This window comes from Molossus molossus, unplaced genomic scaffold (assembly GCF_014108415.1).
Source record: "Molossus molossus isolate mMolMol1 unplaced genomic scaffold, mMolMol1.p scaffold_m16_p_12, whole genome shotgun sequence".
Taxonomy (NCBI): domain Eukaryota; kingdom Metazoa; phylum Chordata; class Mammalia; order Chiroptera; family Molossidae; genus Molossus; species Molossus molossus.
In genome coordinates, this window is record NW_023425347.1 from 30,972,905 (window position 1) to 30,987,681 (window position 14,777).

At 38.5% G+C, this 14,777-nt stretch overlaps 1 protein-coding gene across 11 annotated transcripts in view; it reads left to right on the top strand.

Moving 5' to 3' along the window:
• EVI5 (ecotropic viral integration site 5) overlaps positions 1-14,777 on the top strand; it is a 197,902-nt gene that overhangs the window by 53,622 nt on the left and 129,503 nt on the right. For all 11 annotated transcript variants that reach the window (XM_036255429.1, XM_036255433.1, XM_036255432.1 and 8 more), the window contains one exon: positions 11,571-11,631. In XM_036255429.1, the coding sequence (XP_036111322.1) occupies positions 11,571-11,631 (61 nt within the window). The remainder of the gene's footprint in view (positions 1-11,570; positions 11,632-14,777) is intronic.

Consider the following 14,777-nt stretch of genomic DNA (forward strand, 5'->3'; position numbering starts at 1 on the left):
AAAAACTCCCTCAGGTGTTCAGCTTAAGGGGATTTCCACAGGGGGGGGGCAGATGCTGGTTGTTAATGAGCCTCAATTTGCATTTCAATGGCCCACCAGGGTGGGCTTGAGTCTTCAATGGAGGGGCCGCCACCTCTCCCCAGAGCCCTGGGAAAGAGTAAGATGGCCACTATCCTGTGTGGCCGCAACTCAGCAAAAGCTCTGAGTGCCCTCCAAATCCCGAGTGTCCCCACACAGTTCCAGTCCAGTCCATCCTCTCTCTGTCAGAGCCCAAGGTGAGTGGCTGTGGCTATTTTAGGGTCTGTCCCGGCTCTGCACTGTGGTGCTGCTTGGGAGTTTAACCCAAGGGCACTGCTCACAGCTAAGACCGCTGCTGTCTGTGGGCTCCCAGCCCCCCTCTCGCTCCTCCACAATCCTACCAGGATCGATTTAGTGTCCCTGGTTATATGGTCCTTGCAAGCTGCTTTTCAGTTGCTCTGTTCCTACGTGTTGTCTTTATTTTAGTTGTAATTCCAATTTGGTCCTGGGATATGGTCTGTATAGCTTCCATTCACTCTGCCGCCATTTTGGAATCCTCTTTAAGATACTTTCATCAGTAAATAGGCAACCCAGAGAATAGAAGACAATATTTTCAAATTATATATTTGATAAGGGATTAATATGCAGGATATATAGAGAACTAAAACTCAACAACAACAAAAAACAAACATCAGATTTAAAAAATGGGCACAGGACTTGACTATATATGTTGTCTACAAGAGACCCACCTCAGAACAAAGGATACACGGACTGAAAGTGAAGGAATGGGAAAAAATATTACATGCATTTGGAAATGAAAAAAAAAAATCTGGGGTAGCAATACTTCTGTCAGATAAAACAGACTTCAAAACAAATGTCCTAATAAGACAAAAAGGTCACTGCATAATACTAAAGTAATCAATCTAACGAGGATATAATCCTTGTAAACATATGCACCCAACATAGGAGCACCTAACTACATAAAAATAATTTTTTTTGTGGACATTAAGTGGGAGATTGTTATCAATATAGTCATAGTAGGGGATTTTATCACCCCACTAACATCAGTGGATCTTTCAGACAAAAAGTCAACAAGGTGACAGTGACCTTAAATGACACACTAGATCAGATGGATTTAATTGATATTTACAGGACATTTCATCCCGAAGCAGCAGCATATACATCTTTCTCAATTGCAGATAGAACATTCTCAAAGATAGACCATACGTTAGTACACAAAATAGGTCTTAATAAATTCAAGAAGACTGTAATCCTATGAAGCAGCTTCTCTGACCACAGTGATATGAAACTAGAAATCAGTTACAATAAAAAAAAAACTGAAAAACATTCAAACACATGGAAGCTAAATAACATGTTATTGAACAATGAGTGGGTTAGCAATGAGATCAAGGAAGAAATAAAAAATTACCTGGAGACAAATGAAAATGTACAAAACAACCCCAATCTGTGGGACACATCAAAAGCAGTCCTAAGAGGGAAGTTCATAGCATTACAAGCCTACCTCAAGAAGTAAGAACAACCTCAAACAGTCTACCCTATACCTAAAATAACTTGAAAAAGAACAACAAACAAAGCCAGAGTAAGTAGAAGGAAAAAAATAATATTAGGGCAGAAATAAGTGACATAGAGACTAAAAAATACTACAAAACATCAGTGAAACTAAAAGCTGGTTCTTTGAAAAGATAAACAAGATTGACAAGCCTTTAACAGATTCATCAAGAAAAAAGTAAGAGGAACCAAATATATAAAATCAGAAATGAAAGAGGGGAAGTCTGACACCAAAGAAATACAAAGATTGTAAGAGAATATTATGAACAAGTACAGTGCCAACAAATTGGACAACCCAGGCAAATTGGATAAATTTCTAGAAACATACAATCTTCCAAAACTGAATCAGGAAGAATCAGAAAATTTGAGTAGACAAATTACAACTAATGAAAACGAAGTAGTAATAAAAAATAAACAAACTAACAAAAAAACTCTCAGCAAACAAAAGTCCTGGACTGTATGGCTTCACAAGTGAATTTTACCAAACATTCAAAGAAGAACTAACACCAGTCTTCCTCAAACTATTCCAAACAATGCAAGAGGAGGGAAGACTTCCAAGCTCTTTTTACAAGGCCAACATTATCCTAATTCCAAAACCAGTTAAAGACACTACAAAGGAAGAAAATTAATAGGCCAATATCCCTGATGAACATAGATGCTAAAATCCTCAACAAAATATTAGCAAACTGGATCCAGTAATACATTAGAAAGATCAAACACCATGATCAAGTGAGATTTATTTCAGGGATGCAAGGTTGGTACAATATTTGCAAATCAATAAACGTGATACAGCCCTGGCCGGTTTGGCTGAGTGGTAGAGCGTCAGCCCATGAACCAATGAGTTGTGGGTTCAATTCCGGCCAAGGGCACTTACCTTGGTTGTGGTTCATCCCTGACCCTGATCAGGGTTGTGCAGGAGGCAACCAGTCAATGTGTCCCTCTCAATGTTTCTCTCTCTCTCCTTTTCTCTCCCTCTCTCTCCCTCCCACTCTATCTGAAAATAAATGTTAAAATATCCTCAGGTAAGGATTAAAAGAATAATAATAAGAAAAAACAATAAATAAATGTGATACATCACATAAACAAAATAAAGGATAAAAATCATGTTATCACATCAATAGATAGAAAAAGCATTTGATAAAATACAGCACTCATTTATGATAAAACCTGTCAGCAATGTGAGAATAGAGGGATCATACCTCAACATAACGAAGGCCATATATGACAAACCTACAGCCAACATCATACTCAATGGGCAAAAACTACAAGTGTTATCCTTAAGATCAGGAACAAGACAGGGATGCCTGCTTTCACCACTCTTATTCAACATAATACTGGAAGTCCTGGCTGCAACAGTCAGAGAATAAGAAGAAATAAAAGGCATCCAAATAGGAAAGGACGAAGTAAAACAGTCATTATTCACAGATGACATGATACTGTATATAGAAAACCTAAAGACTCCACCAAAAAACTAGTAGATCTAATAAGTGAATTCAACAAAGTAGCATGATACAAAATTAATATTCAGAAATTGGAATTTTTTACACAATAATGAACTATCAGAAAGGGAAACTAAGAAAAAATTCTATTAACTATTGCAACAATAAAGGCACCTAGGAATAAATTTAACCAAGGGAGTAGAAAGACCTGTACTCAGAAAATTATAAGATACTGAAGAAAGAAATTGAGGAAGATAGAAACAAGTGGAATCATATACCATGTTCATGGATAGGAAAAATTAACATCATTAAAATGTCTATACTTCCCAAAGCAATCTACAGATTTAGTGCAATTCCTATTAAAATACCAATTGCATATCTCACAGGTCTAAATAAATATTCCAAAAATGTATATTGGAACCAAAAAAGACCCCGAATAACCTCAGCAATCTTGAGAAAGAAGAACAAAGTTGGAGGTATCACATCCCCTGATATCAAACTATACTACAAAGCCATAGTAATCAAAACAGCATGATACTGGCACAAAAACAGACATAAGATCAATGGAACAGAATAGAGAGCAGAATGGACAGAATAGAACAGAATGGACATACATAGACCTACACCTTTATGGTCAATTAATATTTGATAAAGAAGGCAAGAACATACAGTGGGGTAAAAACAGCCTCTTCAATAAATTGTGTTGGGAAAATTGGACAGATACATGCAAAAAAATTAAACTAGACCACCAGCCTACACCATATACAAGAATTAACTCAAGCCCTAGCTGGTGTTGCTCAGTGGTTAGAGTAGCAGTCCACACACCAAAGGGTCACAGGTTCAATTTCAGTCAAGGGCACGTACCTGGGTTGCAGGTTTGATCCCCAGCCCCAGTTGAGGCACGTGTGGGAGGTAACTAATCGATGTATCTCTCACACATTGATGTTTCTCTCTCTCTCTCTCTCTCCCTCTCTTCTACTCTCTTGAAAAATCAGTGGAAAAAATACCCTTGAGTGAGAATTGACCAAAAAATAATAATAATAATAAACTCAAAATGTAAAAGAAATGTGAGCCGTGAAACCATAAAAATCCTAGGAGGAAACATAGGCAGTAAAATTTCAGACATTTCTCATAGCAATATTTTTTGTGATGTATCTCCTTGGGCAAGGGAAACAAAAGAAAAAATAAACAAATGGGGCTTCATCAAACTAAAAAGCTTTTGTACAGCAAAAGAAACCATCAACAAAATGAAAAGGGAACCCACTGAATGGGAAATATATAAAGAATTTATACAATTCAATTCTTTTTTTTTTTTTTTTAACTTTTACCTGAGGATATTTTTCCATTGATTTTCAGATAGAGTGGGAGCAAGGGAGAAAGAGAAACATCGATGTGAGAGAGACACATTGATTGGTTGCCTCCCGCACTACCTTGACCAGGGCTGGGGATCGAAACGCAGCCGAGGCCTGGGTCCTTGACTGGAATCGAACCTACAACTCTTTGGTCTACAGGCTGATGCTCTATAAACACTGAGCAAAACTGGCCAGGGCTACAATTCAACTCTTAAAAAACAAACAATCCAGCTTAAAAAATGAGGAAAGGTCCTGAATAGACATTTCTTCAAAGAGAATACATAGATGGCCAATGGACATAGGGCAAAGAACTTCAATAGGCATTTGTCCAAAGAAGATATATAAATGGGCAATTAAATAAGCACATAAAGATGCTTGTCCTGGCTGGAGTGGCGTAGTTGGTTGGGTGTCACCTATGCACCAAAAGGTTGCCAGTTTGATTTCTGGTCAGAGCGTGTGCCCAGGTTGCAGGCTCGATCCCTGGTAGCGGGTGTGCAGGGGGCAAACAATTGATATTTTGCTGTCACATTGATGTTTCTCTCTCTCCCTCTAAAAATCAATTAAAAACCTTTAAAAAATGAAAACTAAAAGAATAAAATTTTAAAAATAAAGATGCTCACCATCACTGATCATTATGGAAATGTAAATTAAAACTACAGTGCAAGCCTGGCTGGTGTGGCTCACTGGTTGAGCATCAACCCATGCACCAAGTGGTCGCTGGTTCGATTCCCGGTCAGGGCACATGCCCAAGTTGTGGGCCAAATCCCTGGTGGGGGGCATGCAGGAGGTGGCCAGTCGATGTTCTCTCTCATCGATGCTTCTATCTTTCCCTATCCCTTCCTCTCTCTCTAAAATCAATGAAGAAAAAAAATGTTTTTTTTTTAAATAAAATTAAACTATAGTTAGATACCACCTCACCCCTATTAGGATGGCTTCTATCACAAAAACAGAAAATAAAGTATATTGCTGCTGATGTGGAGAAATAGTAACCCTTCTGTAGTATTGCTGAGGATGAAAAATGATAAGGCTGCTATGGAAAAGAGTATGATGGTTACTCAAAAAATTAAAAATAGAATTACTGTATAATCTAGCAATTCCACTCCTGGGTATGTATACAAAAAAAAAAGTTTCAAAAAGATATTTTTACACCTATAGTCACGGCAGCATTATTCATATTAGCTAAAACATGGAAATAGCTGGTGTTCTTTGATAAATGGATCGGCAAAGTGTGGTGTATGAATATGATGAAATTCATTGTATTTACCACAAATACAAGACAATTCAGTCTTAAAAAGGAAGGTGATTCTGACATAGGTATATATGGATGCACCTTGGGGACATTATGCTAAAAGTGATAAGTCAGTCACAATAGGACAAATACTATATGATTCCTCTTCTATGAGATACTTAGTATTGTTATAATCATAGAAACAATGTAATATGGTGGTTGTCAGGGTCTAAGGAGAGGGGATAATGGGATTTTATTGTTTCATGGGGAGAGTTTCAGTTTTATAAGATGAAAAGCGCTATGGACATGTTGGTGGTGATGGCTGTACATTATGAATGTATTTAATACTACTGAACTGCGTATTTAACAGTAGTAAGATGATAATAAATTTTATGTTTTATGTATTTTACCTCAATAAAAAATTACTTTGTGGTAGATGAGATTTTATATATATATAGTATATAACACGTTTTTATATTTTGAAAGAGAATTTAATTTTTAAAAGCAGCTATAAGTCATTTGGGGCCTGGTCTTGTTAATATTTGGAATCATTAAACTTGATATTAACATTTTTGGTCAAGAGCAAGATATAAAAATAACTTGTTGGGACTAATTTTTATGTCCTATAAATTTTGTTTTTTAAACCCTAACTCGAGGACATTTTTCCATTTATCTTCAGATAGAGTGGGGGGGGGAATGAGAGAGAGAGAGAGAGAGAGAAACATTGACATGAGAGGCACACATCAACTGGTTGTCTCCCGCACCACACTGACCAAGCTTGGGGATGAACTGCAACTGAGGTACATGCCCTTGACTGGAATCAGACCCACAACTCATTGGTCCGTGGGCCAGCGCCTTAACAGCTGAGCCAAACCGGTCAGGTCATAAAATTATTTTTCAGAAATTTATAGGACATTGCCTGGCCCTGGTTGGGGTCGTGCGGGAGGCAACCAGTCAATGTGTCTCTCTCACATCGATGTTTCTCTCTCTCTCCCTCCCTCCCTGCCACTCTATCTGAAGATAAATGGAAAAATGTCCTCGGGTGAGGATAAAAAATAATAATAGTAATTTCACACTTACAGTAGAGTTGCAAAAATAGTATATCTCATTTGTCATTTCTTATTTTCTTACAGTGTTTTCTTGTATTTCATGACCTTGCTTTTTTCTGAGCTGATTATTCTGTAGAATGTCCTTCAGTTTGGGTTTGTTTGATGATTTCTCTTGATGACACTGAGGATATGCCTTACTGGAAAGGATACCACAGAAGTGGGGTGCCCTTCACAAGTACATACTAACAAGGGTGCTTGATGTCAAGGTTACTGGTTATGTTAACCTTGATCAATTGGCTCAGATGTCTGCTAGGATTCAGTACTATAAATTTACTGTTTTTCCCTTTGTAATTGCTAAATATTTTGGGAAAGTTGCTTTGAGACTATGCTTAAACTTTTATTCAGTAATTTTAGAATCCATTGATTTTTCTTGCCTGTGGCAGTTACTATTGTGGAATTCTAATGGTGATTTTTATATTTGTCTCATTCCTTCTATGATTATTAATTTGAATTATTTTGTTAGATATAGTTATCCCTTTTTTCCCCATTATAGATATGTTAGTTTTTTGTTTTGTTTTATCCTCACCCGAGGATATTTTTCCATTTTTTGTACAGATAGAGTGGGAGGGAGAGAGAGGAAGGGAGAGAGAGAGAGAGAGAGAGAGAGAAACATCGATGTGAAGAGACACATCGAGTGGCTGCTACCCGCACGACCAACCAGGGCCGGGGACAAACTGCAACCGAAGTACGTGCCCTTAGCGGGAACCGAACCCGGGTCTCTCCGGACCGCAGGCCGACGCTCTAACCGCTGAGCCAAACCGGCCAGGGCTGTTAGTCAGTTTTAATACAGTCATGCCTCACAAAACGATGTTTTTAGTCAACAATGGACAAAACATATGAAGGTTGTCCCATAAGGTTATAATGGGGCTGACAAATTCCTATCATCTAGTGATGTTGTAGCCATAGTAATGTCATAGTGCAGTGCATCACCCATGTGTTTGTGGATGCTGAAATAAACAAATCTAATGCTGCCAGTCTTATCAAAGTAGAGCACATACATTTATGTACAGTGCGTAATACTTGATAATGATAAATAATTGTTACTGGTTTATAATTTGCTTTACTATTCTTTTAATCATTATTTTAGAAAATATGCTTTCTACTTATAAAAAAGAAAACATGCCATGTTATGCTTCATAGGCCTCTGTAGCAACCTCATTCATCTTTTGTTTATTGCTTATCTTTTTTTTTTTTTATCCTCACCGGAGGACATTTTTCTATTCTTTGTTCAGATAGAGTGGGAGGGAAAGAGAGGAAGAGAGAGAGAGAGAGAAACATTGACGTGAAAGGGACACATTGAGTGGTCGCCACCCGCACGACTCAACCAGGGCCGGGGACAAACTGCAACCGAGTACATACCCTTACGGGGAACCGAACCCGGGTCTCTCCAGACCACAGGCCAACGCTCTAACCGCTGAGCCAAACCGGCTAGGGCTATTACTTGTCTTGATTGCATCACTTATCTTGTGCTTGATTTAATCTTGTGTTGTTTTGTTCTCCATGGCTCCTGAGCTTTTAGCACAATGACAAAATTGCTTAAAAATGCATTGCTCAGCCCTGGCTGGTTTTGCTCAGTGGTTAGCGCGTCGGCCCACGGACCAGAGTCATAGGTTTGATTCTGGTCAAGGGCACTTAACATCGTTTGCGGTTCGTCCCTGGCCCTGGTTGTGGTCGTGCGGGAGGCAACCAGTCGATTTGTCTCTCTCGTGGATGTTTCTCTCTCTCTTCCCCTTCCTCCCACTCTATCTGAAGATAAATAGAAAAATATCCTTGGGTGAGGATTTAAAAAAAAAAATGCATTGCTTAGAATGGATCCCTGTTGGGAAGCTTTCTTTGTTTGTTTATTTTGTTAAGATCTCTTTTGTTGAACTCTACAGATGTATTTTAATTTGAGGGGATGGGGAAGATGGGTAGTTTTGTAAGTTTAGGGATGAATAAAATCTGTACACTTAGTTCTCTTTTTGGTGCCTTATGTATTTTACTTTCTAAAGCAGCGATTTCCTATCGTGTGCCACAAGACTTTTTTTTTAACTATATCTTTTTTGTTCTTTTTTTTATTTCTTTTTTTTCTTTATTGTTGAATGTATTACAGATGTTCCTCATTTTTTCCCCATTGACCCCCTCCTCCCCATTTCCACCTCCCTCCTGCCTTTTCCCACACTGTTGTCTGTGTCCATTGGTTATGCATATAAGTTCTTTCTTCTCACCCCCCAACCCCCTTCTCTTTGAGGTTTGTCAGTCTAGCAACTAATTTGTTCTTAATCCCGTCACCTTTTTCACCCATTCCCCCAACCCCCTCCCATCTGGCAACCAACAGAATGTTCTCTGTATCTATGAAAATGTTTCTGTTCTGCCTGTTCATTTTGTTTATAGATTCTATTGCCGATAGATATGTATTCATTGCCATTGTGTTTGTTCATATATTTAATATTTTTCCTCAAAAAAACCTTCAACATTTCATATAATAACGGTTTGGTGGTGATGAACTCCTTTAACTTTTTCTTGTCTGGGCAAGTGTTTATATGGCCACTGATTCTAAATGACAGCTTTGCAGGATAGAGTAATCTTGGTTGTAAGTTCTTTCTTTTCATCACTTTAAATATTTCTTGCCACTCTCTTCTGGCCTGCAAAGTTTCTTTTGAGAAATCAGCTGACAGTCTTATGGGAACTCCCTTGTAGGTAACTAACTGCTTTTCTCTTGCTGCTTTTAAGATTCTCTCTTTGTCTTGAACCTTTTGCATTTTGATGATGATATGTCTTGGTGTGGCCCTCTTGGGACTTGTTTGGGACTCTCTGTGCTTCCTGGACTTGTATGTCTGCTTCCTTCACCAAGTTAGGAAAGTTTTCTGCCATTATTGTTTCAAATAGGTTTTTAACTTCTTGTTCTCTCTCTTCTCCTTCTGGCACCCCCAAGATGCGAATGTTGGCACGCTTGAAGTTGTCCCAGAGGCTCCTTACACTATCCTCACTTTTTTGGATTCTTTTTTCTTTTTGCTGTTCTGATTGGGCGTTTTTTGCTTCTTGTATTCCAAATCAATGGTTTGCTTCTTGGCTTTACCTACTCTACTATTGAATCTGTGTAAATTATTCTTTATTTCAGTTAATGCCTCCTTCATTTCTGACTGTGCATCCATCATTTCTGACTGGTCCTTTTTTATGCTCTTGAGGCCCTCACTAAGTTCGCTGAGGTTTTCTCTATGTTCATTGAGCATCATTATAAGCAGTATTTTGAACTCAGCATCTGTTAGGTTGCTTATCTCCATTTCACTTAGTTTTTTTCCTGGAGTTTTGTTCTGTTCTTTCATTTGGGACCGGTTTCTTTGTCTCCTCATTTTGGCTGCCGCCCTGTGTTTGTTTCTGTGTATTACTTAACGAGAGGTATGGGCTATCTGAGACCAGATGCTGCTTGTTTGAAAGAATTTAGGAAAACCTGAAGCAGGATTCAAGACAGATCAATCCTATGGTTAAGCAACTGGCAACAGCTTGGGTGGGCCTGAAAGTTGGGTGGGGCAGGGCCTCAGGGAATCACCAGGGTGGGGCAACCAGTGTGAGCTAAGTTGCTGGAGTCCCAGATATGGCGGCTGTCTGCCACCCCAGGGAAGGGCTCACCAAAGGAACAAAGGCCTCCTACAGCACATCTGTCCTGGAGAAGGCTACCTCTCCAGCCCTCGCTCCAATGCCAAACAGATCAGTTCTTCCCTGTATGTCTCTGGCGCCCCTCGAGCTGCCTCCCCTCCAAGCCTAGAGGGAGTAAGTCCGATTAAGTCTGTGCACTGGCCCTTTAAGAGGAGCTGTTTGGGGCTCCAGCTGCCTCAGCCTCCCTGAGCCTCAGTTCCTGCTGGTTTTTCCAGCCAGAAGTTATGGGGAGTTCTCTTCCTGGCACTGGAACCCTGAGCGGGATGCCTGGTGTGGGACAGGGACCCCTTAGTCCTCAGGGAGGACCTTCTCAGCCGAGGTGTCCTCCTGATTTTTATCCGCCACATATGGGTGTGGGACCAGCCCGCAGCCTCTGCCCCTCCTACCTGTCTCGATTCAGCTGCTTCTTTAATTCTGTAGTTGTAGGACTTCCATTCAGCTGGATTTCAGGCAGTTTTGAATGATGGTTGTTCTGTAGTTTAGTTGTAACTTTCATGTGGTTGTGGGAGGATGAAATACCGCGTTTACCTATGCCACTATCTTGACCGGACCCACAAGATTTTTTAAAACATGCAGTGCCTGACTATTTAGTCAGGGGCACTGACCTCTTTTCCCTTAGACTGTCAAATTAAAAAATGACATCAGCTAACACAACACTAGCCATTCGGTATTAATGCTCTGTCTTGAACCATAAATATATAGGTCATATAATAGAGTTAACATCTTATTGATCATATCGCATAATAAGGTTGTGTCTGATTTATTAATTGTTGGTACCAGAAATCCTTATATACAAGTGTAAGCGCTTAATTTTTTAAAAAGTCACTCTTGAGCAAAAAGGGTAGATAATTGCTAGTCTTATTTAATTTGTAAATCAACCAAAATTATACTTTGTTTGGGTCAGATCAGCAAAAAATGGTTTTTTTGGTGTTCCACAGAATTTTAGTAATTTGTTTGTGTGTGCTATGAGATGAAAAAGGTTGAAAATTGCTGTTCTAAAGTTTACTTTAGTATGGTTCTTATTTTTGTTTTTTGTGAAGTAATTTTTTGTAAGAATTTAATGCAACTATATGGATGGTTTTTCTCATTAAATATCTTTATAATATAAGTTGGGGGAGCCTAATGAAATTATATTTTGTGTTAATATATAGTTTTAAATTTTATAATTTAATAAATACTTTTGAATGAAAACACACCTTTATTTTCTTCTTATTCTTAGGCTTGAAAAGGAATACACTACAATAAAAACTAAAGAAATGGAAGAGCAAGTTGAAATTAAAGTAAGCATCGCAGGACTTTTAAAAGTCCTGAACAATTATTTGGCAATAGATGTTAGGTTATGTTAATATGTTTGTTACCTACTTATAGCACATTTAGCAATGACGTTTGTATTTATTGATGGATAAATTTATTTGTTGTCCCACTAATTATAGTTAAAATAGATATTTCAAAATCAGAATAATGTGACCAGAGTGTTTTTCATTCTAGTTTAAAAGAGAGTAGTTCTTCTTCCCTTTTTCTAGATGTGTTTGTTGGTCATCAGGAGAAAATACTTCTATGGGAAACATAATTATTCCATTTAAGGATATTTTTTAATGTTGTAGGGAGATAATCTATAGCACCCTGAAATTAACAGCAGTATAGTCTAAGGTGGACCAAATAGAGCAAATGATTGCACTAGAACTAATTATGGCTACTTTAGAGACGTAGGAAGCTTTGGCTATCAATTTTTTCATCACTGAGCAAAGGTTATACTTTTGAACCTATTCTCCAGAGAAACAGGTAGATTTTCAATTTAAAGGACATAAGTTTCAATATGTACCTTAAAATTTTTATTTGTATCCCCTGTGAGGCCAGTAATTCTTGAGGATCTTTGGTGTTGTTTGAGATGGGAGTTAAGGAACTTTTTTTGGCCTTTGTGCTGATATTTTAGGACGGGGATGATGAGTAGGAAGAGGAGTTAGTGAAGGAACTTAGTGACTGGCTGATCTAATTTCTTATCTCTTAATCCTCCTCCAAAAGAAACTAAAATTAAACAACATTTCTTGAGCTACTCAACTTTTTTTTTAAACTCTGTGTTTGAATGTGTCTAATTTTTTTTATTTGGACCTGGCAAGGCAGGCATTAGATGACCACCTTATTCACAATTAATTAGCCATGTATTAATTCAGCCTTGCTATAAAATACTACTACATTACTCATACCCTACACGTCCTTTTTGCAGGGTAATGGGTTCTAATAGTATTCCTTCTTGCCATGATCCTCCTCAAAAGCCTCCTGGGAGACAATGTCCCCTATTTTTTTTAATCCTCACTCAAGCATATTTTTTCATTGATTTTCATATAGATTAGGAGAGGGGGAGAGAGAGCAAGAGAAACATCGATGTAAGAAAGACACATCAACTGGTTGCCTCCTGCATGACCCCAACCAGGGTTAGGGATTGCAACTGAGGTACATGCCCTTGACCAGAATCGAACTCGAGACTCCCTGGTCCACGGGCTGATGCTCTAACCATTGAGCAAAACCAGCCAGGGCTCTCCCTTATTTTTCTGTGTGACCTCTCTTATCAACTCTGTCTCCCTTCTCTAGACATTTTGTTTCCATTTTGTCCTCTATTCTTATCAGTTGGAAATAGATACTTTTACATTTTTCAGACATAGACAGACAGACAGAAAGAAAGAAAATGATCCCTGTGGATGTTTATCCCTTTTTTTAAAATTCTGTCACCCAACTGCTGCTCTACCATTTGCTTTTCTTTTAGGTACCATGAGTAAGGGTAAAATTAATCATACCCTCCACTTCAACCTACTGAAAGTAAAAAGTACGTCATCCTGATGAGTGGGGAGAGAGTATGGGTTATCGCATACCAGGAATATTCGGAACTGCAAATCAAGAATCTGAGGATGGGAAGCCATCCTGTTCATTTCACCATGCTATGTTATTGCAGGGGGGGTGGTAAATCTCAGGTCTATGAACAATTCTTGCTTTTGGAGAAGTTTTTTTTCCCTAAGATTAAGTCACACACACACACACACACACACACACACACACACACATATATAATAACAACAAATGACCTTTTCAAAAAGGTCTTTAGCAGATTTTAGCCTATATTTGCAGTTTTTCTCAAATTTTATTTATTTTTTGGTGGGGGAAGTTATAGGTCAGTTACTTCACTGAATACTTTTGCTTGCCAGTTCCATGTGTCTTAGGCAAAAGCAGATGACATAACGTTATTTATAGAGAAGAATCTGGGGGAAAAAAGTTAAAATACTAGCGGAACGTATCAGGTAAATAAAGTATGCTGATCTCAAAGGTAGTCTGTTCCTTTTATAAAATCTTATTTACACATAGTTCTTTCTTACTCTTGTACCATACCCATCTCTTTTTCACTCCTCCTGCTCCCTGCCCCTGCCAAAAGACAGAGCCAAACAATTTTTGTGTGACGGCACTTTTTTTCACTTTAAGATTGGGTATGTCTGATTTTGACTTGATCCTGGCAACTCATCTCAGTCATAAGCAGATGACCATCTTGTTTATAGGATCAATCATGATCAAATGATCACCTTATTTACAATTAATTCACCATGTGTTATTTGAGCCTTTCTCTAAAATGGGCTATGCCACTTTCTTACTCTTTTCCCTTCTCTTTGAGGTCCCTTTTATGAGGGAATGAATTCTGTTAAAAAGTACTTTCTTACCTTGGTTCTCTTAAAAAGCCTTCAGGGATATAGTCTTATACTATTCTTTATACAAGCACATAGTATGATCATCAAATTATTTGATGTTTTAATATGGAAATAAAAAAATTACCCTTTGATATTGTGCAGTATTTTAAAGGATTCCACTATTTTTACTTTAATTAAAATTCTGAGACCTTTGGGTCGGTGACCTTTTATTCTAAGAATTTTATCTTTCAATCAACTCCCTGATCAAGATGGGACTTTTGTCCAGCCTGTGTGGTTGAGCGTCAACCCATGCACCAAGAGGTCACCTGTTTGATTCCCGATCAGGACACATGCCCAGGTTGTGGGCCCAATCCCCAGTGGGGGGTATGCAGGAGGCAGCCAGTCGATGTTCTCTTTCATCAATGTGTCTATCTCTCCCTCCCTCTCACTTCTCCTTCCTCTCAAATCAATAAAGGAAAAAAAAAAAAAGACAAAAATAAAGAGGTGACTTCTAAGTATTTTTCACCCCTTTTCTTTAAAAATATGTTTTTATTGATTTTTTAGAGAGTGAGATAAAAACATGGATGTGAGAGAGAAACATCAGCTGCCTCCTGCACACGCCCCTCTGGGAATCAAGCCCACAGCCCAGGAACATGTCCTGACCAGAAATCGAACTGGGACCTTTCAATCCATGGAAGGATGCTCAATCCACTGAGCCATACCAGCCGGGCTGTTCAGACAACTTTTAAGTTGAGACC